The sequence below is a fragment of the Mustela putorius genome, unplaced genomic scaffold (genome assembly GCF_011764305.1).
Source record: "Mustela putorius furo isolate JIRA1106 unplaced genomic scaffold, ASM1176430v1.1 tig00000224_pilon_pilon_pilon, whole genome shotgun sequence".
Lineage (NCBI taxonomy): Eukaryota > Metazoa > Chordata > Mammalia > Carnivora > Mustelidae > Mustela > Mustela putorius.
The window spans coordinates 33820882-33848853 of NW_025421321.1; the positions used below are offsets into that span (position 1 = coordinate 33820882).

At 43.5% G+C, this 27972-nt stretch overlaps 1 protein-coding gene across 4 annotated transcripts in view; it reads right to left on the reverse strand.

Moving 5' to 3' along the window:
- The window catches only part of SPRED2 (sprouty related EVH1 domain containing 2), a 113417-nt gene that overhangs the window by 13901 nt on the left and 71544 nt on the right, over window positions 1-27972 (reverse strand). For 3 of the 4 annotated variants that reach the window (XM_004742080.3, XM_013051105.2, XM_045077916.1), the window contains 3 exons: window positions 16220-16397; window positions 7897-8065; window positions 5722-5786 (listed from right to left, as the gene is read on the reverse strand). In XM_004742080.3, coding sequence (XP_004742137.1) covers window positions 5722-5786; window positions 7897-8065; window positions 16220-16397 — 412 coding nt within the window. Of the gene's footprint in view, window positions 1-5721; window positions 5787-7896; window positions 8066-16219; window positions 16398-17544; window positions 18291-27972 lie in introns of those variants that run through there. The other variant, XM_004742079.3, reaches the window with a different exon arrangement.

Sequence of the window (27972 nt, forward strand, 5' to 3'; positions counted from 1 at the left end):
GCCCATCTAGGACAAAACAAATTGCTTCTCAGTACTTTGGTTTCAAATACTTGCTGTAGCCACGGTTTACAAAACACCTGGGGTGGCTGGGCGGTGCCTGGGAGGTCATTAGGGACAACTGCTCTGAATAGCCAGAAAGTAATAAAATGCAGCTTGTAGTAAACAGGATGTCAAGGGTTCAAGCGTAGGGCACGAGGAAGGACCAAGTTTTCTAGTCTAGGCAAACCATGGCTGGAAGCGGATGGTGTTCTAAAAGACAGGACATTTTTCCTCCGCGAAGGAGGGCTACCTTCCTTAAGTCTGATGAAATGCCAAACGAAATCCAAATACCAGCCTTCTTCTGCTGGTTTCTAGGCGAGAATTCAGACCCACGCAAAATGACGCGATTGCTCCTCTCCATTCGGCCAAGCCCAAGCTGAGGGTATACACGTTAATCCCATTCTGGGTGCACAGGGGAGGAGTGATCTCATTACACAGGATGGATGCCTTTAGGCACTAAGGGCTGCTGAGGAGGACTGCCCAAATCCAGAAACAATACCTAGGTGGTGGGAGTAAAAACCTAGAAGGCAGGGGGAAAAAATCAAGACCTTATATAGGGGAGGCTTTCCTCTGGTTAAGCTTTGACTTGCTATTCTGGAGACCTCTGGGCGGCAACACTCAGGAGGCTCCCAGTCTGTCCCATGAATGGGCCACGCAGGCCATGGCTCATATATTTATCCTCTTTTTGCTCCCTTGTCCAATTTGGGTCCCAGAGAACCCCAAAATATAATGCCTCTATTTGATTGTTGTTGAAAAAATAGAACAGCTGAAATATCATAAATATAATTATGCAACAGAGGAAGAGAAAAATAGCCGTGGTGGCCTGGAGGGGCTGGAGGAGGGTGTTCACAGCTCCTCCACTATGAACTGGCCCTGGGATCCTCAGTAAGTCACCCAGTCGACTCTCAGCCGCTTCCACAACTGCGGCTATAAAATGAGGTGAATCCTATTTCATTTGGCAGAGGAAGCAGGCTGGCTCATGTGATAGGAACTCAAAATCCCTTCCAATTCTAAGACCTGTAATTCTAAGGAGCTGGCATGTCTATAGCTAACCTCGCCTCCCCGCAAGCCAAACATTTCCAGCTAATTACCTGCATGGTGGACACACTGCTTCCTAGCACCAGGCAGAGAAAAAAGACGCACACCTCCAGCCGCAGACCTCAACGTGTATTGTGTCTCTTTACGTTTTTAAACCCCCAATGTGGGGGGACCAGGATCACCGGGACTAGGGTGTCTCTCCATTCCGCCTTCTCCCTTGAGCCCCTGGCCCTGCTCCGAGAAAAACCCGGCACTCTTTCTTTTAAAAAAATCAGCACACATGTATCATTTCCTGTCTCCAGCAGCAGTTTTGCCCCTCCCCATCGATGCTCGGGCACCAGACAGAAAATACTCTTCCAGTTCTTGTGGTTAGCTTCTTCTGGTGCCTCTCTCCATTGTTTCCAATGCCATGTGGTTATATATGACCGTTCCCCGATTTGCAGATTTAGATATTATGTCAGGACTTATTATGGAAGAAGACTTAAGCTATTTCATACACCCCCAAGTATCTGTCTATAATGCAAATATTTCCCCTAATCCCCAAGCTTTAGAGCCAGAATCCAGCCACTCAGCACAATGACAGCTGAAGCAGCAGCAACACCTGACCGCAGATTCTAGATCAGCCTGCTCTGGAAGTATGTATACGTACAGCTGCATTCTCCCAAGACCACATTAAAATTAACCTTGTCTATCTATGAAGATTCTAATAAGAATTAAAAAGTGATCATAGGCTTTGGCAGCAGTAAATAAACCACTGGGTTTTAATGGACCCAACCTTATGGACTAGGGAAAATTCTTCATTAAATGGCCATAAAACCCAGAGCCCTTCTAGTTCTCTATGGTCCATTTTTCCTACTTCTCCTCTTGTAGGCTCTGAACCCTTTGGCCTCAGAGTCTTCAACTGTAGGGAGCTCAGAGAAAGTGAGTCTAAAGTTGGGGAGCAAACCAGATCAGCTTATTCATGGAGCTAAACTGTTCCTATCTCAGGCTGACAATGGGCCTCCCCTCCAGGATATGCCAAAGCACGTGTCTTCTCTGCAAGACAAAAGTACAACAGAAAGAACAGACTCGAGGGTCTTTCCATTCTGTCCTTTTTAAGTCTCCCCAAAAATGAAAGTCTCCCAGAAACGAAAAAATCCTGTTAAATAGAATGCTAACCTTTTTTGTTGTTGTTGCTTTGTATTTTTTGCATTACTCACCTTCCAAATTTTATCAAATGTCTCAGGTCTCACACCTGCATATTTAATGCAGGGCACGGCCATGCCATGTAGGGATTTGTGTTCACCTGCACCAGTCACTGTACCTGAGGTCCCCATGAGCAGAGGGGGCCAGCATGAGACTGTGTTGCAAGGGGGAGGGCAAGAAGCCACAGGAGCAGTCAAAAGCTTCCAGTGAGCAACAATGCTAGGAGCTCAGCTCCCATTTGTAGACTCAGCAGAAAACACAGCTAGAAAAACAATGAAGCATCCCTCAAAATCACCCAACCTTGCATCGCTCCCTCCATAACAATATGGCAAATGAATAAAATATGCAAACCTATGACTGTCAGCCCCTGTATCTGGGGTTCAGACCACCCATTTTATTGAGCACCTTTTAGAGCAAAGCTTTATACAGGGTTGCTGAGACTGTACCAGTGAGATGTCCTGTTTTTAATTAGATGAAGGTTCATTCGTTCGGCAAATAAAAAATTTAAAAACAGAAAAGGGCAAGCTTTCAAATGGCAAGCCAGAAATCATCCACAGAGTACTTTGGAATTTTAAAGGAGACAAAACAGCTGTAAGCGATGGGAGGGAGAAAAAGGATACATGAATGAATCAACAGCCCAAACTCAGAAAAACAGAGCAGTCACTCATCGGGAGTCTATGCTGGTGGCAGTGGAAGGGAACGGAGAGGCAGGGGGACCCCGAGAGGGTAAGGGCGCTGGCGAGTGGCCACAGATGCACGGGCAGGGTATGCATGCGTGTATGTATGCACATATGTGTGCACTCATGCACATGCCAAGCAGGACGTTAATTTTCCTCTGAGGAATTACAGCACGGTTTCACAATCCTTGTCCAGGAGGACAAGCTGGTTTGAGGGATAAGCAGGAGAGCGGGGGAAGTGTGAGCAGGGACAGCCCACGCTTGGTGAGTGCCCAATGGCTCCAGGGGGAGTCGGGTCTTTCTTCCCCAACTTTATTTCCCAACACAACACACATCAGTATACTGTCCACAGTATACTGTGCTCTTTCTGTCCACAGAGCCTGTGCTCTTTCTATGCCAAGGAATCCCCTGCAGCAGAGGGAAACCCCTGGCTCTAGCAGCAGAGATAACCTTCTGGTTCCTCAGGTTAGACCCATACACACGCTCTTCTCCCAGAAAGCCCTCATGGTTCTGAGCCATCCGTAAGTTGTTTAGAAGGTCTTCTTGCCATGTATACTCTATCTGTAATAAATGAGTTCCAAATTCTAAATGTCTGTCCTATCAGTGAAAGTTTTAGAATACAACAAGCTTTGGGAAGCTGTAGACTCTATAAGGAGTCAACAGGGCGCTCCTGTCCTGGGCTTCGGCTTTTGGGTGTTTCACTTACCCAGGTAGGAAGCCCCTGATGACCCTCCCCAGCCTTCCCAACCCTCCCCAGCCTTCCCGATGATGAGTTCCTAACAGTCAAAGGACTGAAGACCAGGCCTGCCCGGGAAGGGAGCTGCTGTTATTAATAGGCCCTTGTTTGTAAACAAATGGAATGAAGGCAGACAGACACCAGGGCCTGCCTGGAATGCAGTTCCCTGGAGCTACTTCTCTGCTGAGTGTCTGGAAACAGCCCTGCTGTTTCCACACCTCCTCCTGGGCATCCGGCACCACCCTAGCGTAGCAAGTCGAGCCCCTGTGGATTAGGGGATGAAACTCGGAGGGATGCTGGCTTCCATCACCCCTTTCCCTCTTGCCCTCTCGCGATTCTATAAATCACTTCTGGCAGGTAGCTGGGAAGCAGCTGCGAATTGACAGTTTCGCTCTGGAGCACAGGAAGCCACCTTTTAACCTGCCTGCTGTTGTTTGTCTCTTGAAAAAAACGTGACAAAGGAACAGATGTAAGTAACATGCCAACTGTTGAGAGGGTCTGCTCGGAGCACTATAGGAAGCCGGTTCAGAGTCCCAGCACACACCAGGCGCTCAATGGAAAGACAACTGAATTCATTTCCTGACACCCCCAGCTATGCATGCTCGGGTCCCCTCAGGCTGGGGTCCATAGCCCTCAAGCAATTCACCACACACATCCCTGCTTCTGCCTTCCCGCATGCTGCCCAGCTTTGAAGCCCCTTCCTGAGTAGGGTTCAGAGGCCACTGAGAAACAGGTCAGCCTCCCCTCCTAGAGGTGTTCTCTGACCCCCCAGGTCCCTGCCTGTAAAGTACCCTGGACAAGAATACTTTCCACAGTCAGGGCCCTTCCACGGGTCAATCCAAACCATCCTGTTATCTCCATGAGGGGTTGAGGCATGCTTTACACGCCTCTGTATTCTCATGATGAGCGCGCTGGGAAACATGTTTAAAGGGCTGCAGCCAATATTTAAAAATATGAAATAAAAAGATCTAATGAAAGATACTCTTGGGGTAAGTCAGGAACTAGGAAGGAACTATCAGATGATTATTACAACATTCCTATTAGTTTTTCTAGGTATAGTAATGATATGCTTTGTAAGAGGATGCCTTATTTCTAGAAGATGCATGCTGAAGTATTAATAGAATTAAAGCCCTGAGGTGACTTACTTTTCACTGGATTGGCCAGAACCAAAACTGAAACCACAAGTGTGCGTGCATACACATGTGTACAGATAAAGCAAATGGGGAAGAATGTCTCAACGGCTGAATCTAGGTTTTCACTGTGCTCTTCTTCTGATTTTCCTATGGTGCTTTAGAAGTCTTGTAATAAAAAGTGGAAGGAAATGAAATGGAAGAGAAAAAAAGAAACAGAATGCAGAACATGAAGTATGATCTGGTTTCAGGTGTCTACAGATGTGCGTTTGTATTGTATGTTACAATGTAAATGTATTTCTTACTGTGGGTCAAGACAAAGAGTTTGAAAATGCTGCCCTACAGCTTTCTCGCTGCACTAAGCCATCTGCACTAAGCATACCGCAGGCCTGCAATGGACTATTTGTTAATTAATGTCTAGAAGCACAGGACTTCAGTGCAGAAGCAAGCTGAGAAATCATTAGGTCTCCAGTTATATCCCATTAACTCAAGCTGTGTCAGACTATCCAAGCCCTTTCCTGTCTTTGCATATGTGGGCCTCAGCTCCACTCAGCCTTCAGACCTTTCTTATCAGATGTTTAATTCCTACTCAGAAAGGCTATTCTGACTTTCCCCAGGGTGCCAAGGAGGGGTTAACACAAGACTCTGAGTAGGGTGACCAGGTGTCTTGCAGACCAGGGGGGACTCTTACTGTTAAAACTAGGAAGTCTCAGGCAAACCAGAGAACTGGTCGTTGACCCTGGATCTGAGGGAAGCCTGCATGAGAACCTTGGACAGATTGGGGACAGCTCTTCCTCATGGAATCCCAATGGCGACAGCAAATACCAGACTGCGAAGTGTCTCCTACACCCTTAGACAGAGCCTCCCTCGATTATTCACTAACTAATCTGGAAAGCAAAGGGCAAAGGGAGCTTACTGTGAAGACGTCATCATCGCCAAGCTCTGCTTCATTATGGATGGTGGAAGATGATGTGGTTGAGCCTAAAAAGATTAAAAAAAAAAAAAAGAAAAAAAGAAAGGTAGTAAGACGCATTTCCAAAGATGATAAGTCAAAGTCAATCATTTAAACAATATATTTTAACAAAACCACATTCCATTTCTTTTGAATGTGAGTCATCAACAGAAATACATAACCTGGGAATTAAATGTTTTTAATTTATTCCTCTTCAACTGACTCTAGCTAGGATGTTATTCCTTAAATTAAATCTGTCTACTGTTGTTCTCAATCCTTCAAACTTCTGCCCAGGCAACTAGAGAAGCAGCACCCAGAGCGGCACCTCAGAGGGGATGGCGGGGGGGTGCTGCCCATAGCTCGCCAGCACGCGCACCTCGGGCAGCCTCTGCCAGTGGCACCCCAGCAGGAATCCACCACAATCTCCATGAAAACTGGACTTACTTTCCCCATCTTTTCATCTGCCAAAAAGAGGGTTTGACGAAATGGCTTGCATGGTCACCTCTTGTTCTGAAATGCAGACACTAGACTCAAAAAAACCAGATTGGGGGAGCTGCCTTCTAAGCTGACACCCATGCAAAGAGGTTTTCTCTTGCAATGTTGGGCCACCAGTGAAGTTTCCATTTCTGCAGGCTAAAATTTGGGCTCATGCCTGAAAACCCAGTTTATTCCATCATGGAATGATTTGGGCCTGTAGGGTTCGATTTATTTACGTGTTCATCTCTTTCTTCCTTCTGGTATGCATATCCATGTAACTTCTTCCTTTTCCCCTAACAGTACCCGATACTGGGTGGCCCATCTTAACAGATACTGTTAATGGTCAAAAGGAAAAACATATTTAAATCTGCGTAAGTGATCTAGGTATACCAACAGGGAAATTTCTTCTCCATCTCCTTTTCTTGGTTAGATCTTTAAAAATGTGCATTTAGAAAATATTTTGCTATTCCATAAAACTGAAATTAAGAGAACTGCACTGAAAGGAATGAGAACTGTTTAAATTTCTATGAGGGATTGGAGGAGAAAAAAAATGTCCTCTGCTCAATTACTACCGATCTTTCAGGAGTTTCCTCAGCTAGTTCAATATTTCTAATCAACTGATGTTTGATGAAAATTTGACAGAAAACAGCTAGGTAGATAATATACAGAGAAAAAAATTCTAAGTCACATTTGTTCAGCTTCAGTGACTATCTGGACATATGGCACACAATTCTATCAATAATATCGGAGCTATTTTCTTTGTAATTATTTAAAAGCTATGTATGATAACATTTTAAGCATCTGCCACCTTAGGTCAGACCCATAATGTGAACACAGGTGTTTAATATCTTTTTGGACAGCACATGGTTGTAGTGAACAGACCCAGGTTCTAGCTTGAATTGTCTTACTACTGACGTTGACCAAGTTTTCTTAGTAAGATTTGCTTTCTGCTCTCCCCCAAACCCACAAAGAAGAAAAGGACTTCAGAACACTTTAGTTCTTAAATGCAGCAACCCATTCTTATTAATCAATCTCCCCAAATTCTGAATTTGGTTAACACATGCCTTGCTTGATTCTTTCTTTTCTAACAGGGCCCGGGCTGTGGCACCTTTAATTCTTCAAATGGATAACTTAATGTGTGGAGAACTTGTGCGTTTGCATGTGTGGACCCTAGAAAAGCCTATGAGAATGGAATGCGCAAGAGCCTTCCAGGTCATGGTCAAATGCAACCCAATGTCTCCTACCCACTCACCCACAGACTTAAGGCCTAACCCCAACCAGGGCTCCAGGAGATCCCCTTCCCTTTCCGTGCAAACACCCTGAGCTCTCGTTACAGGAAGGCAGTGGGAAGGCCTGGCACCTTCAGGGCCTATTAGAGTCACTCTCCATTTCTAAGTCAACACGGATCACACCAAAGCCATTTCAACAGTCAGGGAAAGGTGAACTCTGTCAAAAAGTCACTGACATGGAAGTCCAGAACTTACCTTTTCGGAGCAGAGTCTAAAAACCAACTGGGATCACCCCGTACTCTGAAACCTATCTCCTTTTCCCCTGCATTGTCACTTGGTAAACCACAAATACAGGATGGCAGACAACTGGAATAAAAAAGGCCTCGGAACATTCCCACTGTCCCCCTAAGAGCACAGTGACAAGACGTGATACCTTCTATAAGGTCCTCGATTGCTTTCCTCACTCCCCTGTCAAAGGCTCGAGCATCAGCTGGGCTTTGGAAAGTAAGTCCAAACTTCCTATTGTCGACCTTCCAATGATGAAAGGTTGGGTTGGCTTTGGTGTAGACCAAGTCCTTTCTTACATAGCATTCCAATACCACCTGAAGGATTGAAACACAGAGGCTGGTTACTTATGGAGTCGGGATGGTGTCTGGTTACCAAAATCCCAACCAGGAAACATCCATCATTAATGGCAACTAATGAAAACCCTCCGTCCCTGCCTTCTTGTATCTATGAGTCTCCCCATCTTAAAGGAAGCCTTTGCTTGCCTCATGGACCATTGCTCTTTGTTGACCCTGCCTGGCTGGCCTTTGGTGATCCTCACTATACTTCTTCTTTTTTTTTTTTAAGATTTATTTATTTATTTATTTGACAGAGATTTCAAGTTACGGGAGAGGCAAGGAGGGGGTGGGGGGAGGTGAAGCAGTCTCCCCACTGAGCAGAGAACCTGGTGTGGGGCTCGATCCCAGGACCCCGGGATCATGACCTGAGCCGGAGGCAGAGGCTTTAACCCACTGAACCACCCAGGCGCCCCCTCACTGTACTTCTTAACCATCCTGGTTCTCAGTCATTTTAATTCCTCCCACCCCTGATGGGGAGGGGGCAGTGGGGGTAGGGTGAAGGCGGTTTCTATGCTGATGGCCCAGGTCTTGGGGCTTTGCTCTGTTTCAGCTTTACTGCTACTATGTCAGGGCCTTTGTTCTAATGGCTCTCAACCTTCCCTCCTCTGTCATGATGGCTATTTCCCAGAGACCACACATGCAACATGTTGAAAAAATTAACTAACCTGTTCTGAAATTTCTGCCAATTTTCCACATCTAGCAATGCCAACCCTTCTCTGTTCATGCTCCCAGCTCAAAATCTCTGTGGCTGTCTCTGTCTCTGGTGCTTTCCCTCTATCCTATATTATCGACCACCAGGTCCATGTTTGCTTCAACATCTTCTAGATCCACCTCATATCAGTTGCTCCCACCCTAGTCTATTAAACTTTTATCTGGATTATGCAAACAATCTCCAAGTTTTTAGTGATCTTGTCCCAGAAGTGCCTTTTACTAAGCTGTGACTTGGAGCTGATTGTTTCAGACCCTTGGTCTTTTCATCTTTAAAATGGAAATAACACAGACACCAACGTGCTTGGAAAACACTGAATGAGAAACTTAACAAGGTCATACTATTTTCCCAGGATATTCCCACCATCACATTCTACTTTCACTCCCGTTCTTACTGTGACCTTCACAATTTGGTACTTGATTTCACAGTATTTTCTAACAGTGTCATGTGCGTTAGCCCTGTGCCCCTAACCAGGCTGCAGAAGACCAAGATACATTACAAAATAACAGTATGGCCAGCACAGTGCTGTTGGTGACAAAGATACCAGGACCTAAGATTATACCATCAAAGCAGCACTGCCCTCATGTGAATGTAGACGTCATGCTTTATTCATAAAAATCTCCAAAATAGCGACCATATTCATTCCTATGGCTTCATTAGCTATACCAAGATCATTCTGCTAAGTTTTAATAGCTTCCACCTTGTTCTGGCAAAGCTCCACATTTAACAAAATAAGATCTTATTAATTTTAGATTAAGCGAAGGGCAAGAGTAAAGCCCTGCCTAAATCAGTGTAAGTTCAAATCAGAGAACTTTAAATGCATAGAAGTTTCAAGAATGCATCTAAGCAAACAGAAATTAAGTGCTGCCTAATAATTGGTCTCTGACTTAATAAACGGAGTGCACTAGTCACATTGGTATATCAAATGGAGTCCACAGCAGTTCACTTTATCCCGTTGTATTGAAAGAAGACAACGGTCCCCTCGCACAGTTCTATTTATGATTAAATTGCTTATTATGGCCACTTTTCTCTAAGAATAGTGCAATGATTAAATGTCAGCCCAGCCCCATTCCAAATTGGGGAAATCCAAATAACCAAGGCTTTAACTAACAAATGTTATCTATTTTAGAATTTAATAGTCTCAATTCAAAGCCTCAGAATAAACTATTTATAAAAACAAAGACTTCCAGTTTCTCCTTATTTTTTGAAAGTCAACTTTGCTCCAACGTAGGGGCTTGAACTCATGACCCCGAGATCAAGAGTCTCGTGTACTACGGACTGAACCATCAGGTGTCCCTCTCCATGTTTTTAGGATGGAAAAAAATTAGTCTTTGGTTGATGTTTTCCACATTTAAGATTCTCACAGTGGCAAGTTTTCTTAGAGAAGTTATAAAATTCTTAGAAAAGCTCAGCTACCTAAAATAAGTGAGGGAAAAGGGCTCAGTACCATCTCTTTATGTCCTGTTAAACAAAATAACATCACTACGTATCTAGGTTTAATGACAACAATGAGAAAGTTCAGGTGTTTTCATCTTCACAGGTATAAACCCTCTAGTGAAGTCTGGCTTAACTTAAACCTTGAGAAAGGCTTTAAACAGATTATCTTTTTAAATGAAATGCATGGGGAGAAAAAAAGGTCATTAAATGTTCTCATTGGAAGCTTTAAAAGAATCCATACCAGAAATGCATATTTTCAAAGATTTAAGTAAATCTACACAAATACATGAAGGATTCATTCTGGTTCACCTGTCCTTCCCCACTCTCAATGCTTCTCCACTTCTAGAGTCAGCTGCTGTCAGGATGGGGGACACAGAGCCAGGTCCCTTCCTGCGGCTTCCTTATACACACACCTAAGCTTCTGTGTGAGTGTTTTTAAATGTGGCCACATCTATAACTGGCTCTGCAACTTGCCTTTATTTTCCTTGAGAACACATCTTAGAGACAGATACAGGAAAGGAAGGAGTTTCATTTCATGGCTCAGTACGGATACGTTAGAATTACTCAGCCATTTTCGGCACTGAGGGGCGTTCAGGTGATTTCTGATCAGTCGCTTTTAGAGACAGTGCTGCAATGAACATCTTTATACTTGTACTCAAATTTTGTTTTGCGAGCTCTTGGGAGCCCTCCCACTTACTCCCTCCTCGCTTCAGGGGATCCAGGGTGGCAAAACAATTTTCACATAGGGGTGCCTGTCGGTTAGGCGGCTGCCTTTGGCTCAGGTCATGATCTCGGGATCCTGGGATTGAGCCCTGGGTCTGGCTCCCTCCCTGTTCCGTGGGGAGTCAGTCTCCTCCCTCTGCCTCTCCTCTCTCACTCGTTTTCTCTCATTCACTCTTGCTCTCTCTCAAATGAACAAATAAAATCTTAAAAAAACAAAACAAAACAAACTATGATCACATAGGCAGTTTTTGCCTTTTCCTTGTGTTGCCATTTCTGATGAGGGTGCAGAAGGCACAGCCAGGAAAACCTTGGTGCTGTGTGCCGTTCACATACAGAGGCAGTGCAGCGGCACCAACGTCTACACAAATCACTGGTTTCGTCACTGCCACATAGGCCACATGGAAGAGGCCAGTTTTATGTCAGACTGTCCTTGATGAAGCAGTTAACAAGTATTAAGTCTTGCCCCTTAAACACAGAGCTTTAATCCCATGTGCTGCAGTGGAATGTGCATATAACGGGACTTTCCTATCTGCTTTTGCCTTCAATCTACTGTCCTACGTTGCTCTGGCTTAAGTATATGAAGAGATTTCATAGTGCATGTCAAATGTCAAATGCACAGATGGAGAGGGAGGGGCACTTCTCACAGCCTGTCCACTTCTGCTGCATATGGAAGAATGACGACTGTCTCAAGGAAAAGTACTCGTTCAACTGTTTCAGTTGTGACTTGAATGGACTGCCTTTTCCACAGATCACCAGGCTCACTTGAAAAAACCACCAGCAGATGGACTATGGTTATTCGGACCCAGAATTTGGCAAATACTTTCTTGAAAATGAACACAGCAAGCCTGTCACTTCAAAGAAAACAACTGGAGGTATTTGCTGCCAATAATAAAATCTGAACTTTCCAGTGAAATCAGAATTTTGGATAGCTTCCCAATACTTAACTTTTCTAATGATATTAGTGGTGAGGTTATGAAATGTGACTTTTTTTGACACTGCAGGATTAAATGTATCAATGTTTCTAAGATCTGCTGAACTCAGTAAACCATTCTTTTTCAAATGACATGATGTTAAAAAAAATTAGGAATGAGTAAAAGGTCCACTCAAGGTGAAAGATAAGCCAGCAGATTTAACGTTAACAGGGTATGAAAAGTTCATTCATGTGGATTTGGATCGCACATTTCAGAAACTACTATAAGCTGAGTTTTGGTGGGGTACATCTACAATTACCTGAAAAGTCTATTAATATTTTTCTCCCCTTTTGAACTACTTCTCTGTGTGAAGCTGGATTCTCCCCATATACTTCAACCAAAACACCAAACTGCAACAGCTTGAAAGCAGGAGGAGATATTAGAATCCAGTTATTTTTCTATTAAGCCAGATATTAAAGAGATTTGCAAAAATATAAAGCAATGGTTCTATTTTCTCCAATTATTTTTGTTCGGGAAAATATCATATGGTGACTTGTCATAAATAATTTTTAAAATTTCAGTTTTAATTTCCAATATGGTAAAAATAAGTAGCTATAACTCACAAAACGAAAAGCCTTTTCCAATCCTCAATACATTTTTTGAGTGTAAAGGAATCCTGAGACCAAAAATGTTTAAGAACCACTGCTTTCTTTAAATCTTTGTGTGCAAGTCTATCACTACAGGCTGGGGTTTAAATATGAAACCGACAAGTTAAGAAGTATGTACACTTAAAATGAATGCCCTGCCAAATTGCCGTTCAAAGAGCGTTAGCTGTTGGAACTCCCACAAGCGGGCACATACGCTCACAGACCTCACAGACCTGCTCATGTACAACGCAAGGATGACCAACCTTTTACAGGATGGGGTTCATCTTCGTAGGGTGGTTTCTCATGGGATTTAAGGAGTAAACGTCTCTAGTTTATCTAAAATGATTCAACTCAGACATTTTACATTTACATATAATTTCTCAGGAAAACTTCATCGTCCCCAACTTAAAAAAAAAAATCTAAATAACAATTTCTGATTGAATGTCTGGAACAGATTTTTCCCATGGAAACAATGGTAACTCTATTCATAGGCTTCAACATACAATTCAAATAATAACAAGAACCAATGTGCTAAATTCTGGAACTGTACTACACTGGAGAAACTAGTGATAACACTAGTTTTCTATCAGAAAAAGCATTTCTTGTCCTAATTGGAATACTAGGAACTCTGATACCATCCATCCAAAAATGACCTCCACCCTCTCCTCACCATTCCACCACTTGCGAGAGGGGGTCCTTCAACAACCTACCCCACCTGCAGGCTCCCTACGAGGGTCCATACCCTCCAGTGGGGCAGGAGTGCTGTGTTATGAAAGCTTGGAGGCCCAAGGAGCAGTCACAGCATCCCCAAACGGTGTGTGTATGTGTATTGTGGGACAAGGCAGAGGGGATTGGGGTTAAGTACCACCGAGAAGAAGAGTCTAGAATTTCCCAGAGTGTGAGGGGTAGAGAGATGGAGAAGCACAAATGGGTATATGGGTGTGTGATTTCAGTTCAAGGGCATATAAAAGTCTAGAAGTGTAGAGTCACAGAACATAGAGGGGACAGGAAGAGAAACGGGGTGACTGAGAAACATGATGGGGTATGGGGGCTGGTTAAGAGAGGATGAGGCACACAATCCTTGTGCAATAGCAACAAATAACCATTAGCTCGTCCACAACCAGGACTGCCCTATTACCTGGCAGAGTTAGAGTGGGGGGACCAGGTTTTGGCCTCACAGTGAAATGGTTTCCAATGCTGGCTCTGCTACTGACCACGTGCCTAGATGGAGGAAATGGATCACGTCTTGGAGCAAGGAGTTTCCCCACTGCGAAGTGGAGATACAAGTATCTTCCTCCTTCAGAATGTTACAGGAATTTAGCTGAGGTTCTTTACATAAAGGGCCCTGACCAAAATGGTAAAAGTTTACAATTATTATGTACAAGTCCATGGTAAGATACAAGTTTATAAATGTATTTCTAAAATGAAGGGGCTGGATGAGAGAATCTAAAGGCAATGTTAGGTTGACATAGTCTACGACAGACCATGAAAATACCAAGAAAAAAAGAGATCTAAAAAGATTTAACTGCTCAGGCAAGATAATCTGCTAACACAAAAGTAATGATAAAAATAAAAAGTGAACAAGTGAAAAAAATTCTATCAAAATTTTTGCTAGAAAAATAACACTAAAATAAAAAGGTAAGCAACAAATTTTAAGGGTATTTACAGTAAATAAGGCAGATGAAGATTAATATCTTTCTTATATAAGAGGGCACATATAGCAAGGAGAAAAATAAGGCCCCCAACAAATGAATAAGCAAAGGACACTGACAGATAATTCAGTTATAGCTGCTTAACAAACAGAAAAACAATGATACCATTAAGTACTCGATAACATGATACCATTGTTACTCTGTCAAATTGGTAGAGACTTAAATATATGACCCCCCCATGTGTTGAAGGAGATTCTCATACATACTGGTAGCAGTTCTTTGTGTAAGAATCCAAAGTCATAAAAATTTGATCCCCTAAATTCTTACAAGAAAATAGTAAGTGTGAAAAATGTAAGTAGTCATATGAGGTGGTGGGGGAGGGTGGGAAAGTACCTTAATATTTATAAATAACCCTAAAGAGATCAAGTAAATAATGTTACATCAACCTGATACCAGCAATTGGGAAAATTTCTTATGAGAATGTTAAGGCAAAGCAAATGAGATGCAACATTGTTGACCAGCTCCGATTGGGCGCTATGGAAAAATAAAAATACACACCCTTGGCGCTATGGAAAATAAAAACTACACACCTGTGGGAAAAAACTACACCAAAGGACTAAGGGCAGTTGCACACATGTGACTTTGGCTCAGTTTTAGGGTCAGAGTGACAGGGTATCAAATACTAGTTCCAGGCCCTCAAGAAGGGTCACTGAGAACAAGGAGTCTTTCTGAATCTTCATTTTTTTTCAGTTATAATTACACAGGCTACCGTAAGGGTTAGCACTCTATTTAGTGCATGGCAGACATCAGATGAATGGTAGTTATTTTACTTTTTACTGGTAGTGTGGTTACACTGCCTGTATTGTGATTATCTTGTAAATAAGAATGTTTTAATTATTGGACTAATATGTAGGGAATTTCCTGAATGGGCACCCTTCTTAAAATGAGCAATGTTCTCCCTTTAAACTTTCATTCACTGCATTTTTCGAAATGAATCAAGTGTGAAAATAGCATTTCTGTTAATCTATATATAACATTTATAAATTGTTCTGTCTTATCTGTTTGGTAACTTTTTTTAAACAGTAAGAAGTGGTTGCAAAAGAAGATTAAATTTGTACATTTAACTCATAAAACTCAACAGAAACACTCGCTGTTAGGATCTCAAATGTAACACTGACATTCCCTGTGGTGTCTCTGTATGTTCTCTGTTGAGACCCCATATGATCCTGCACATTCTGAAGCAACAGATGGCTTTTGAGTATACACTCCATGATCAAATAGGGCAGATAGGAGCAATGTTCTTCCAGGTTCAAGGCCACTAATTAAAAACAGGTTGGAACATTCAATTTTCCTCCGTATCATAGATTCCTTCCTAACTCAGAACTGGACATCCAAGGTCCTTCATGGAACTGTATGTTATGAACTACAAATGCTCCAATCTCCAAAATACATATTTAATAAGCATGCACAATTATTATAGATGAGTGATACCACTACTTTTTCCAAACAGGTTTTCTTTTCATTAGTGTCTGAAAGGAAAGCTACACTACCTTTTAGATGAAGAGTAGTTAAAAATAACCATATGTCTGGTGACATTCTGCCTTTGCATTTGACTTTTTAACCATCCAAACCTTGATGGGATACTTCATGAACAAACCCTACATTATTAAAAAAATAAGCCCGACCTCACAGCTCACTATTGTGTGATTCATAACAAAGAAAACACTTTTGTTTTGAAGATCTTGTTACAGGGACAGAAAGACAGCTCAGTTAAGCAAAGACGCCAACAAGACAGCCAAACACACAACTTCGAAGCACCTGCGGTGTCTGTGTGTGGTAGAAGTGCCTTTGTTGGAAAGCCAGGGTGATGTTCTGCATGTGGCATCAGCTCCAGAGGTCTAACTTCTGAAGCTTTCACAACAGTTTGAAGTCAGAGAAATAAGGGGAGGGAAAAACCACCACCACCACCAAACCTATGTGAAGAGGGCTTGCGATGAAACAATAAAGAAATCAGTTGTCGCGGATTTAACCATGTGTTGCGTGTCTGCTATTACCAGTTTGTCCTTCTGGCGTTCACCATGGATGAGAAAGCCGCTTCGTCCATTGCCTTCGGGGTGCATGACCTTACAGACCCCCACGCGACTGATCCCGCCTCCTTCCTGTGGGAACCATCCCCCGCTGGAGTCATCTCTGGTCATAACCACAGCCTTGACACGCACAATATAGCTGTCACTAAAACGACAACAACAAGAAGAACGGGGCATGACAATGGTCTGGTAGCTGCAGGACACGTTTCCCAATACAAGATGAACATCAGCCGGCACTGTTCTGGACTCGTCAAAAGAAAAATCAATGCCTGGTAGCAGCCTTAAAATGTGGTCTTTCTCAAATCTGGGGGAGGGGGGTGTTTTGACAAAAAACGCTTAAACTAAATATACTGTGAAAGTATATTTTTAAAAAGACACCCAGTAATTTAAAAATATTTGTGAGTCTCTGGAGATGTATATAAGCATTAACACTCTAGTTTCTGGATATAAGTTTTAACAACAAAATGAATGAGCTAATTGCCGCAATTTATTATCACCAAGTAAGAAAGACAAACCTATGAACTTAAGAGGATATTATAGTTTCAACCCTTAAAAACTTAGTTTACAATGAATGACTTAGGCTTAACATTTTATAAAGCTAATCATCTTCTGACTTAGTACAAGAACAGGATAATTCCTTTCCAAATTGCAAATTCACCATGCAATCGTGTGTCTAGGTGGGAAAAGATTTCAGTTCTAATACCCTTTACACATGTGCAGCCTTCTGTTTATGATTTTATGTTTTCTAGTGTAAACTTCAATTTTGCAATAAGTTCTCTTGCACATTTGCCAAAAATCCTCTTTCTTCTCCAGAGACCAACTCTAGTTCTTTTCATTCTTCATCGCTTTTGGGGAAACGTATTTGGGTTTTTCAGCAAGGCCATTTAAATTCTCATTTGCTGTTTTCTTTCTTTGGACAGAATTCATTTTTTACTCATTCAAACATATATTCACATCTTCTACATGCCAGGCACTGTGCCAGATTCTATAGAAACAAAGATGTAGAGTAACACAGACCCTCCCCCTTTCCTTGGGACTCAGGGAAGACACCACCCCCCTACCCCCAACGCCAGCCAGAGCCTGGCCACTGCCATCTCCAGTCCACCAGAGATCATTTAGACACCGCCCTTCTGCCCTCCACCCCTGCTCACCACACTCAGGATTTCCCACGACTCCCTGTGGCTCAGTATCTACTACCCACCCCCACCCGCTCCCTCCCCTCTTATTTCCACATCCCTTCTTCAGATCATTCCTTTCATTTTGAAAACAGTAAAATACGTAGTAACACATACCATTTTAACTGTACAATTCTTTGCCATGAAGTACGCAGCCACGGCTCTTCAACTCTCCCCACCATCCATCTCCAGGACTTTTTTTTTTCCATATTCTTAGGTCACAACTCCATACCGTGAAACACTAAACCCCGTCACCGCTCTCCCCTCGGCCCAGGCCCTGCAATCACCCTTCTGCTTTCTGTCTCAATGATTTTGACTGCTCCAGGGCCCTCCCAGAAGTTCCTTTCACTTTCTGAGCCCACATAGAAATGTGCTCTGGGGCTGGGCTTCCGGGGCCCATTGACACCGGGCCGCTGCCTCTCTCCTGCAGCCCTCTCTGGTTTCTCCGGCTTCCCAAGTCTGAACATGCCGCCACCACCCTCCTCTTCAACCTACTACAGACCTCTGGGATGCAGCCCTTCCCTCATTCCTGGAAGACAGTGGCAAATGGGCCCACTGTCCTCCATCTCTTACAATGATCCCTGCTGTGATTCTTGGTAATCTGCTTATACACACAAATGATCTGTACAACTCCTTGGCCTCTCAGTTTCTGGAACTCTTCCCCAATGCCCTTGTCTTACATACAACCTTAGGCATCCTGGCCTAGGTCATACCCATGACCTTGTCATTACTGATATCTGTACCACCTCCTTAACCTCAATTTTACACAGCTTGCTCTCCAGCTGCCACTTCCCATCTTTGCAGCTCACTCCCTCCACATTCCTCCAAGTCTTCACCCCACTGGGACCAACCATCTATCACTCTGACCCCCCTCCCCTCTCCCCTTCATGTTCTCACTTGATTCACTACTCAGGTTCCATAGTCGACTCAACACGTTTTTGTACAAAAACACAACACGCTGCCCTCTTTTTCTCCACTCTAACGCCCGGTGAAACCCCAACCCTGGTGGAATTCTACCACCTCCTTAACTTCATGCCCTGCCCAGGCTGTTGAGCAGGACTTTGTTCATAGGTCTAGTTTTATTTTTTATTTTTATTTTTTTAAAGGTTTTAATTTATTTATTGGACAGAGAGATCACAAGTAGGCAGAGAGGCAGGCAGAGAGAGAGGAGGAAGCAAGCTCCCTGCTGAGCAGAGAGCCAGATGTGGGGCTTGATCCCAGCACCCTGGGATCATGACCTGAGCCGAAGACAGAGGCTTAACCCACTGAGCCACCCAGGCACCCCATAGGTCTAATTTTAAAGTCATTGATCTCAAGTGGGCACAGGCTGCTCCATTTCCCTGATCTGTTCCCAAGAGGATTATTTAATGGGTCCACCTACCCTGTCCCTCTCAAGTGATGGATGAGTTTGCTTTAATTTCCCTGGGAAGATCGGAAAGTCAGAAGGGACCTTGCACCCGTGCCCACTAGCATGCCTATGACTCTGTACCAGTTCTCTCTGCCTCTCCTCCCTTAACTATGGCTAAACCATCCATAACCCAAGCTGGGGTCAACGACGCCACTTAAAATTCTTCTAGGTGCTAAGAGTGCCCAAATTCACATGTCTACCCAGACCCTTTCCCTAAGGTTCAGATCCATAAAATCAACTGCCTATGTGATTTCTCTCCTTAGGTTTCTGGTAGGCATCTCAATTAGCATGTTTCAGAATGAACTCTTAATTCTCAATACCTCTTTTATCCAACTGGTTCTCCCTTCAAAATATAGCCAGAATCCACTTTTTACCACCTCTGTTGTCACTGCCCTGATCCTAGCTGCCATCACCTCTCAGACTACTGCAACCGCCTCCTAACTGGACTTCCTACTTCCACACCCGCCCAACTTTCTAAGAAAATAAAAAGGGGAGTCAGATTATGATTCTACTCAAACAAGCCATCCAATGAGCTTCCTATGTTACTCTGAGTAAAAATGAAACCCAAGCACTTATCATTCTCCTCCTTACTCATTCTACGTCAGTCCCATTGCCCCTGTCCTCCACATCAAGCACACTATGACCTCAGGACCTTTGCACTTGCTATCCCCTCCTCCTTCCTCCACACTTAACAGCTCATTTCTTTATTTCCTTCAGGTCTCTTCCCAAGGTTAATTCATCAGAGAAGACTCTCTGTCCACTTTACATAAAGTAGTACCTGCCAATCCTCTTAAATCTTATCTTTTCATCCTTCTTTATCTTTCTACATGCTACTAAAACAACATTTGCCCTATTTGTTTGCCTACTTTGCCCAACTAGATTGTAAACTCCACAGAACCAGGGCCTTTGCCCTTTTTGTTCACTGCGACATCCCTAGAACCTACAGCACTGTTTTATATATGGTAGGCTATGGAATGAATGGGTTACATGCATGAAATTTATAGAAAGATTTAAAAAAAGTTATTTGTAGCTAACTAAATCTGAGAAAAAATAAAGCATTCAATAATCATTTGCTTATAAGCCACAAGAGCGTAGCTGACATAGGATAAAGATTTCATTAATAAGAAAACTAAATGTAATAATCACATGGTTTCTATCATTAATCCACTTATCTCATGATTCAAACCCATATTCCTTTAGATCACAGAGTTTAGGAACATTTGGTAACATTTATTTACATCAGTTACATACAAACAAGTTGAGAATATACCCCTCCAACCCTCACCACATCCCATTCATTACAGAAAATCTAAGGGTCCCCGGGATTTGTAACTCTCCACTATGAAACACTCAGCTTTCTCAGATCTTCTGTGAGTGTATGAAGGGTTCATCCCCATAGGAAATGGCCAAGGTGAGTAACTGAAACTACACAACTCTTGTTAGAACGTGCTTTTTACTTTTTATGTGCTGCAGCTGTCTGCTGTTCTCCCCTCCTTTGAGGGGAGTAAGCAGACATGAAAAAGGGAAGTTTGCATTACTTATGTTGGTGCCATAAACGTACTTCCAAAAGGTATTTAGACATTGGCATTTTTAAAAAAATACCCCACCCCTTGGCTTCTAGACTACAGGGGCTGCTAATTTTGGTCTTTGCTTGCAGTCTGCCACATCCTCTTTCTTGCCCTAATTCCTCCTATGTCCCTTCCCAAGAGCGCTGACTCCTCTGTGATGGGGTGTGTGTGTTGGGGGCTGGGGGAACAGAACCCCCGCCCCACCTTGTCTGGCCATAACCCCAACAAGCCAGCATTTACTGAGGCATCTGGCTATTTGATACCAGGCAGGGGGATAAAGTGTTGCACTGAGAACTGTGAAGGCTGTCTGGCCAATCCAGCTGCATGGCCAGAGGCCAACTGCTTCCTATCTGTGGTGTATTTATGTTACTCAGGCACGTCACCCCACCCAGAACAGAAACGACAGTGAACTCGACGACCAAAAAGGTATACGGGAGCAAACCTCCCTTCCCACCTTCCCTCTGTCTCTTTCTGGAAAGAATTAAACAACATGTTTAAGCCAGATGTTGCGTTTGTTTGGGGGAGGATGGGACAGGAAGGGCAAGGGCAGATTAGTTTTTTCATCTGCGCAAAGAAAACGGTGCTGGTACGCTTCAGAAGAAATTCAAAAAATGCTATTACTGTCAAAAATAACAAAACTTTAAAAAATGCTTCTGGAAGCGGCAAGTGCTAACCCGGTATAACTCGTCAAGGACCCGGTGAAGTTCCACGTGTAGATCCAAACACCAACCGGACGGAGATCTAGTGTCTGAGCTGGAGCTAAACTGCCCCAAAGACTCAGTGTCGTTACATATGGGATCTGACTACCACCCCCCAAATATATCCTATCCTTTCAGTATATTATGAACAAAAGAGGCTTCTGTGAATCCAACTGGAGCTCTGCCACTGAAACGTGGCTTCTTTAAGGAAAAAGCTTTGCATTCCGAACATGGGGGCTTATCTGTAAAAGTGAGACTTGTTCTGTGATCAGTGAATGTGCAAAAGAGGGAGGGGACATCCTAGGGCAGGACAGGGAGGCAGGGTAAGAACAATTTCAAAACCAGATTCTTATTTGGGGATACTGATTTCAAAGGAGCACGGCAGGGTTTGGATCTTTGGCTTTTACGTTCTAAGCTCTCTTCCAGATTCAAAGCAGGCCCTGTCTGGACCACATTACAGAAGTAAACAAGGTAAACAAAGGGACTGTAGGAAATGGTGATGAGGCAGCACCGTCTGGAAGTGTCATTCAAAGCTGGACAGGTTCGGCAGCGCCCTGACCCAGTAGCTGAAGAATCTTCTTGTGGAGCTTCAGATGTCCTCATCTGCAGAAGACACAGATAGAGGATCTAGACACAGACAGAGGACTAACCCTGCTGGAACGTCCTGAGGGTTAAAAGCTACATCAGAGGTCAAGTGCTTAATAGGGAGAAGTTTGGTAAGTTGCAGCCATCATTATTTTTGCTGAACGTCTGATTTTATGACAAAACAGGTCCTATAAAGACCAGCTCCCCTGGCCTCTAAGGAGTGTGTTTCCAGGCCTTTGGGCCCTTTCCAGCTTGCAGAGACCAGAGTTGCAGGGAGGCTGTCAGGGCCTCGCCAACAGAAGAAAATCCCAAACGGACCTGCAGCAATTACCAACACAAGTTGGATTTATAAAGACCTGGTTTGAGCCTCCATTTCAGGCACACCTGTAGAGGAAAATAATTCCATCTGCCATCTGTGAACTGGTCCTGTGCTCCTGCCCTTAGGCCCTTGGCTCTGGGGATGGAGACTGGAACTTTTACTCCCCCCCACACAAACTTCCTGGCCCCCTCATCTAATCACAAGGCTCCTGTATCTCTCCATTTTACGAAACATCACTGCTTCCTTCCTTCCTGCTCTCTTTTCCACCCTTCTGTGCTTCACCAGAACCTGAGAGGGATTAGCCAAGATCTGGCCTCTTAGGTTCCCTCTTCCACTGGGCACAGCCACCAGCTGAGCCCAAATATAACACGGGCACACCTTTACTGTTGTCACATCCCACAACCCCCCCCCCCCCCCCCGTCATCCTTGTGCCTATAGACAGACAAGGTCTCTTTGATTCCATTGATGATACATGGATACAAAGTATGGCATGTGTACTGAAGCCAGACAATGGTCAGATTCTATTTAAGCAGGTGGTCGTTCCATGAGTGGTTATTTTGTTAAGTATCAACTACTTAATTTTTTTTTTAAGATGTTATTCACTTATTTGACAGACAGAGATCACAAGTAGGCAGAGAGGCAGGCAGAGAGAGAGAAGGAAGCAGGCTCCCTGCTGAGCAGAGAGCCCAATGTGGGGCTCGATCCCAGGACCCTGGGATCATGACTCGAGCCGAAGGCAGAGGCTTTAAACCATTGAGCCACCCAGGCGCCCCTCAACTACTTACTTTTTTAAAAGTGGACTGCTCTGGTCTTAAAAATAAGTGTACTCCAAAACTGTAGGCAAGGGAGTTTTCTACATGATGTGGTTCTATGCATGGTGGTACCATGATTTTCGGCTCTGTACCAGCCTCTAATGGTAGGACACTGGCTCTGCCCACAAAATGTGTAGTGCATAGTTAGGCCATCATAAAATAGAAAACAGTGGCAAGAAAAGCCCACTGAAGATGCTGGATCTGGCAAAAGGTACCAGCTTTCCTCTCAAATGCTGGTAAGCAGGCACTATGAAGCATAGAAGGAAATTTTCTGAATCTTAACTGTTTGCTTCCTAAAGAGAACTGGTTTGCAGGATACTGGAGTTGGGGAAGCTGAGAAGTAGGCTAAGATCACGTAAGAAAGAGCCTTCCCTACAGTTACTGAACATCTGTGAAATCAGCCATGCAGTACACTTGATGGAGAGTCATACTGGGGACTGCCCTACCCCAGTATCCGCTAGTATAAGAATCCATGTACTTGAATAGGTACTAGCACCATGACTTTGAACTCATGGTGTCAAAGCCGTCTGTGCATGCCTGGATGTACTGAGAGAGGAAATCTTCGTTGTGTTGCTGCTTTTCTGAGACACCCCAGCTCACCTCGTCTTGGCAGAGTAATTCCCCCCAGACGGTTACAACAGAGCTGTTCTAGGCTCTATCTTCAAGGTCAACTTAGGTACTTTAAAAATGGCATGTAGTGAGTTTCCAGGAATGGAACCCAATACATACACATGGCACCCAAAAGGTGATTGTGGAGTTAGGGGGTACTTGTCTTACAATGACTTCACCCAGGAACCAATAAAGCTCAAAGCCTGGGGTCCTGTGGGAGCCCCAGAGGGGTGTGAATAGGTTCCCCTTTTATTGTGTGCTGGGCTCAGAATCCATGAGTGAGGGTATGAGAAAATGTCTTAGGAATCCTCAGTTCTATCTTGCACATAAGCCAGTGTGTTCTGCTGTACTGCGAGGTCACTAGAGCCCTCCACATGTCCGAGTCCTCCCCTCATCCAGGGGATGTCCATTCTCATCCTCAAATGCCACATATAAACCCAGCATCTTTGTTGTTATGCTACCTAGCTACACTGAGGCATATAAATAGACCCACTCACCCACACACCATTTTCTACGGCACATAATAGAAAGGGCTGCTTTCTCCATTTATTGTAAGGACACTGCCAACAAGACTGGGTTTCTGAGATAGGAATGATTATTACATTTAGTAATTTTAAAACCAAACCTCACAAGTCAATTATATACGGCCATTACTGTTTTTATTTTCCTATTGAAATCTTAATACAAAAATATTCCTCTAGGGCGCCTGGGTAGCTCAGTGGGTTAAGCCGCTGCCTTTGGCTCAGGTCATGATCCCAGGGTCCTGGGATTGAGTCCCGCATAGGGCTCTCTGCTCAGCAGGGAGCCTGCTTCTCTCTTTCTCTGCCTGCCTCTCAGTCTACTTGTGATCTCTCTCTGTAAAATGAATAAATAAAAAATCTTAAAAAAAATATTCCTCTAGAAAAACTATCACCAACTCATAGTTTATAAGCTTGTGATTCTATGATTCAAAATAAAGACCCATACCTTATTTAAGACAGAGGGCCGATTTGGCTTGCTACATGCCTCTATAGTATCTTCAAGTTACCGTGTACTGGAAACAGAAACGCTTTCTAGTCTCAAGTGCTAATTTACACCTTCCGGACCTAAGAGCCACAGCAGCACGTGCACTGAACATTCTGGCACATTCTCTCTCGCATGGGGCCAAGGCACCTGCCCTGGGCATGTCCTCAGGCATGGACGTTCTGCAGGGCTGGCCAAATGGAGGGTACCAGACATTGTGCCACTCACTGCTCTGCTCCCTCTTTCTTGGCTGCTGTGTCCTGTGACCCTTAATGGCCAAGAAAAGGAAATGAAGCAAAGACAAAAAGGAACAAAGATCAAGACTGGACATCAGACTCACAAGCTTTACAGTGGTTTAACGAGGCCTTTGAGGAAATAGTTGAGGAAATACCAGAGGCCCTCAGGGGTCCTCTGACATCCTTGCAGCCTGGGAGCACTGTGGACAGTTTTGCCGGGCCAGTGACATGACAGCCGGCCAAGACTGTCTGAGTCTCTGCTCCCCCACCTCAGTGAGAGCCCTGATTCTAGGGGCAAACCTTTGGGGTCGGTGAACACAAGGTGGGGATGCCCACAGCGGTGTGTGGGCGTGCTGGCAATTATTGGAGTTTCCTTCTCGGCAAGGTTTACAGAGTTATATTAAACTCACTCCACTGTACTGTGCTCAAAATGAAATTTTTTTCATTTCACCTCTGACTTTTATTGCCTGTAGCTCGAACACGCATGAATTCTCCACAAGAGAAAAGAGTATTTCAGCTGGATTCTACTTCTACTGCTCTCAGGTTTTTTTTTTAAACTTCTGTAGAGATCTTTTGATTTTATTTATGTAATATATCACATGTCTTGGACACAGTGCTGTTAGTTTTTTTTTTTTTTTAAACAACAAGACTTTTCCTACCAACATTTAAATTCAGTAGCCACAAGAATATAAAGTATCTAATATCCGTGATGAGGAGTCGCTGACAACGGGGACATGATTAAGATAAGGCATGGGGGGGGGGTACCTGGGTGGCTCAATGAGTTAAGCCTCTGCTTTCAGCTCAGATCATGATCTCAGGGTCCTGGGATCAAGCCACGCATCAGGCTCTCTGCTCAGCAGGGAGCCTGCTTCCTCCACTCTCTCTGCCTGCTGCTCTGGCTACTTGTGATCTCTCTGTCAAATAAATAAATAAAATCTCTTAAAAAAAAAAAAAGATAAGACATGTGGGCTGTTCTGCTAATAGGCAATCTAAAATCATAATACTGGGCTGTTTTAAGCTGGGACAGTGAAATGTTTGAATTAAATCTTAACTTCAGCACCCGAAAAGGCAATTTTAGAAGTTGTATCCAAGACAGATTTTTTTAAATGGCTCTTTGGCAACTCTCCCTATGTCAACATAACTTTTCTGAGCAAGTCCCTCTTGAGGTGAGTAATGCATACAGCTAGAAGAAAGGCCCTCCTAAGGTCAAGCCTGAAGCAATGGGGCAGGACAGGTCTGGTAGTTTATTGGGGGAAAGGGGGGGATAAATAATCAGTGAAGAAAGTAATCATTTTTCTTGGAATTTAAAAACTATTTGCTCTAATCCCTACTAATAGCAGAAATCCTAATTTCCACCCTGGGGGAAATTAGGGAACTGGAGATCCCTGGGCATGAGCCATTAAATCCTAGCTGGGATTCCTGGTCAACCACTTGGGACCTCTGTATCCTTACCTGTCAAGTGTCTATACAGTGGATAATTAATTACCTTAATAGCAGGCTGTGAAATACATTTTAAGTTCTGAGTCTTAAAACACTGGTTTCCAGGAAATTAAACTCCAACAACAAAAAAGTAAAGTATAATACGATTTTTAAATTTTTAAAAGATTATAATTCCATTGCATTCAACAAAGTTATAAAAATTTTTTGGAAAAGCTTTTGTAAAACCCAGCATCGAGTGATTCTCTGCCCTGTCACATGTGATGATTACACTAGCACAAGGGGGTAACTCACATTCAGACTCTTGCTTTCAAGGCAAATCTATACCAAACAAGGCTTCCAAACCCAACTGGACACATCAGCAGTCTGCCTCTGCTCCTAGTCCCTTTAATGTGTATGCCTAGGAAAGGAATCGTATCTGCCATAGCTAGTTACTGAAGAAACAAGATAAACATATACATGTATACACGTGTGTTTTATTTTAATGTTAATTCTATCCCCCATATTCTGCACAGATTCTCTCAGCATTAACATGGGAATTTTAGGCATGGACAAACCATTTTAGTAAATGAGGGTAAGATTTTTATCACAATAGTTTATTAACATTCAAGGCATCTATTGAAGATTTTTGAGCTTTTGTCAAAAATCACCAGAGCAGGACAACTTGGACATGGCTAAACTGCTTTAAAAAAAAAAAAAAATTATTCAAACTGAAAGAGAATGAGTCTACTTCTCACAGACTGGAATAGTTCTGTTCTGAAGGGCTGAGCTGCAGGGTGATCCCTCAGTGGGAAGTGGGGGTGAGGGAGTCCTGGGAGGAGAGAGGCCGAAGTCTGAATCCAGGTTTATGATTTTGCTTTTATTGTCGGCTGCTTTGCTGAGCCTGGAGTTCAGTGGAGTTCATAATTAATCAAGATCAAAGGATTACCAACTTAAAACAAACAAAATAACCCACCCCTGAAGAACCCTTTCTTCTTCTCCTACTTTTTACTCCGAAAGCAATAATTTTCTTTGACTTTCCCTCTGTTTTACACACCCTTCCAAAAATGGTATTTACGATCCACATTTAAACCCCCAAAGACCAGCTAATGGAAATGTTAGATTACTAAAGAAAATTAACTCTCACCACATTAAAGTATACATGTAATAGAAAAACTGGTACTTCAAAACACAAATGGCAAAGGGAGCTGTTTAAAGTTAATAATCTCCAATTCAGGTCTTTAAATTGCAGCCCTTGAACTTCCAAGTCTGACTTTCTCAGAAGATCTTTGCTTTCTTTCTCACTGAATTGGAGAAAACAAAGGGAGAGAGTACCTGATGATCCCACATGCTGAGATGTTTTTAGGGAGAAAACTAATATAGGGGCGCCTGGGTGGCTCAGTGGGTTAAGCCTCTGCCTTTGGCTCAGGTCATGATCTCAGGGTCCTGGGATCAAGCCCCTCATCATGCTCTCTGCTCAGCGGGGAGCCTGCGTCCCCCTTCTCTCTGCCTGCCTCCCTGCCTACTTGTGATCTCTCTCTCTCTGTTAAATAAATAAAATCTTAAAAAAAAAAAAAAAGCACTAATATCTGCACCGACTTTGAAATACATAAACATAACCTGGTGTCCTGGATGGAGAGTAGGATGGACACACAGACACCCGGGTGATAAAGCAGAAACAGTAAAATGGTAGTTGGAGACAGGAGCTAGTGAGTGTTGACTGTATACTTCTTTCAACTTTTCTCAGTAACTGAAGACTTCCATAAAGAAGATGAGAGAGATGGGGCGCCTGGGTGGCTCAGTGGGTTAAGCTGCTGCCTTTGGCTCAGGTCATGATCTCAGGGTCCTGGGATCAAGTCCCGCATCGGGCTCTCTGCTCAGCGGGGAGCCTG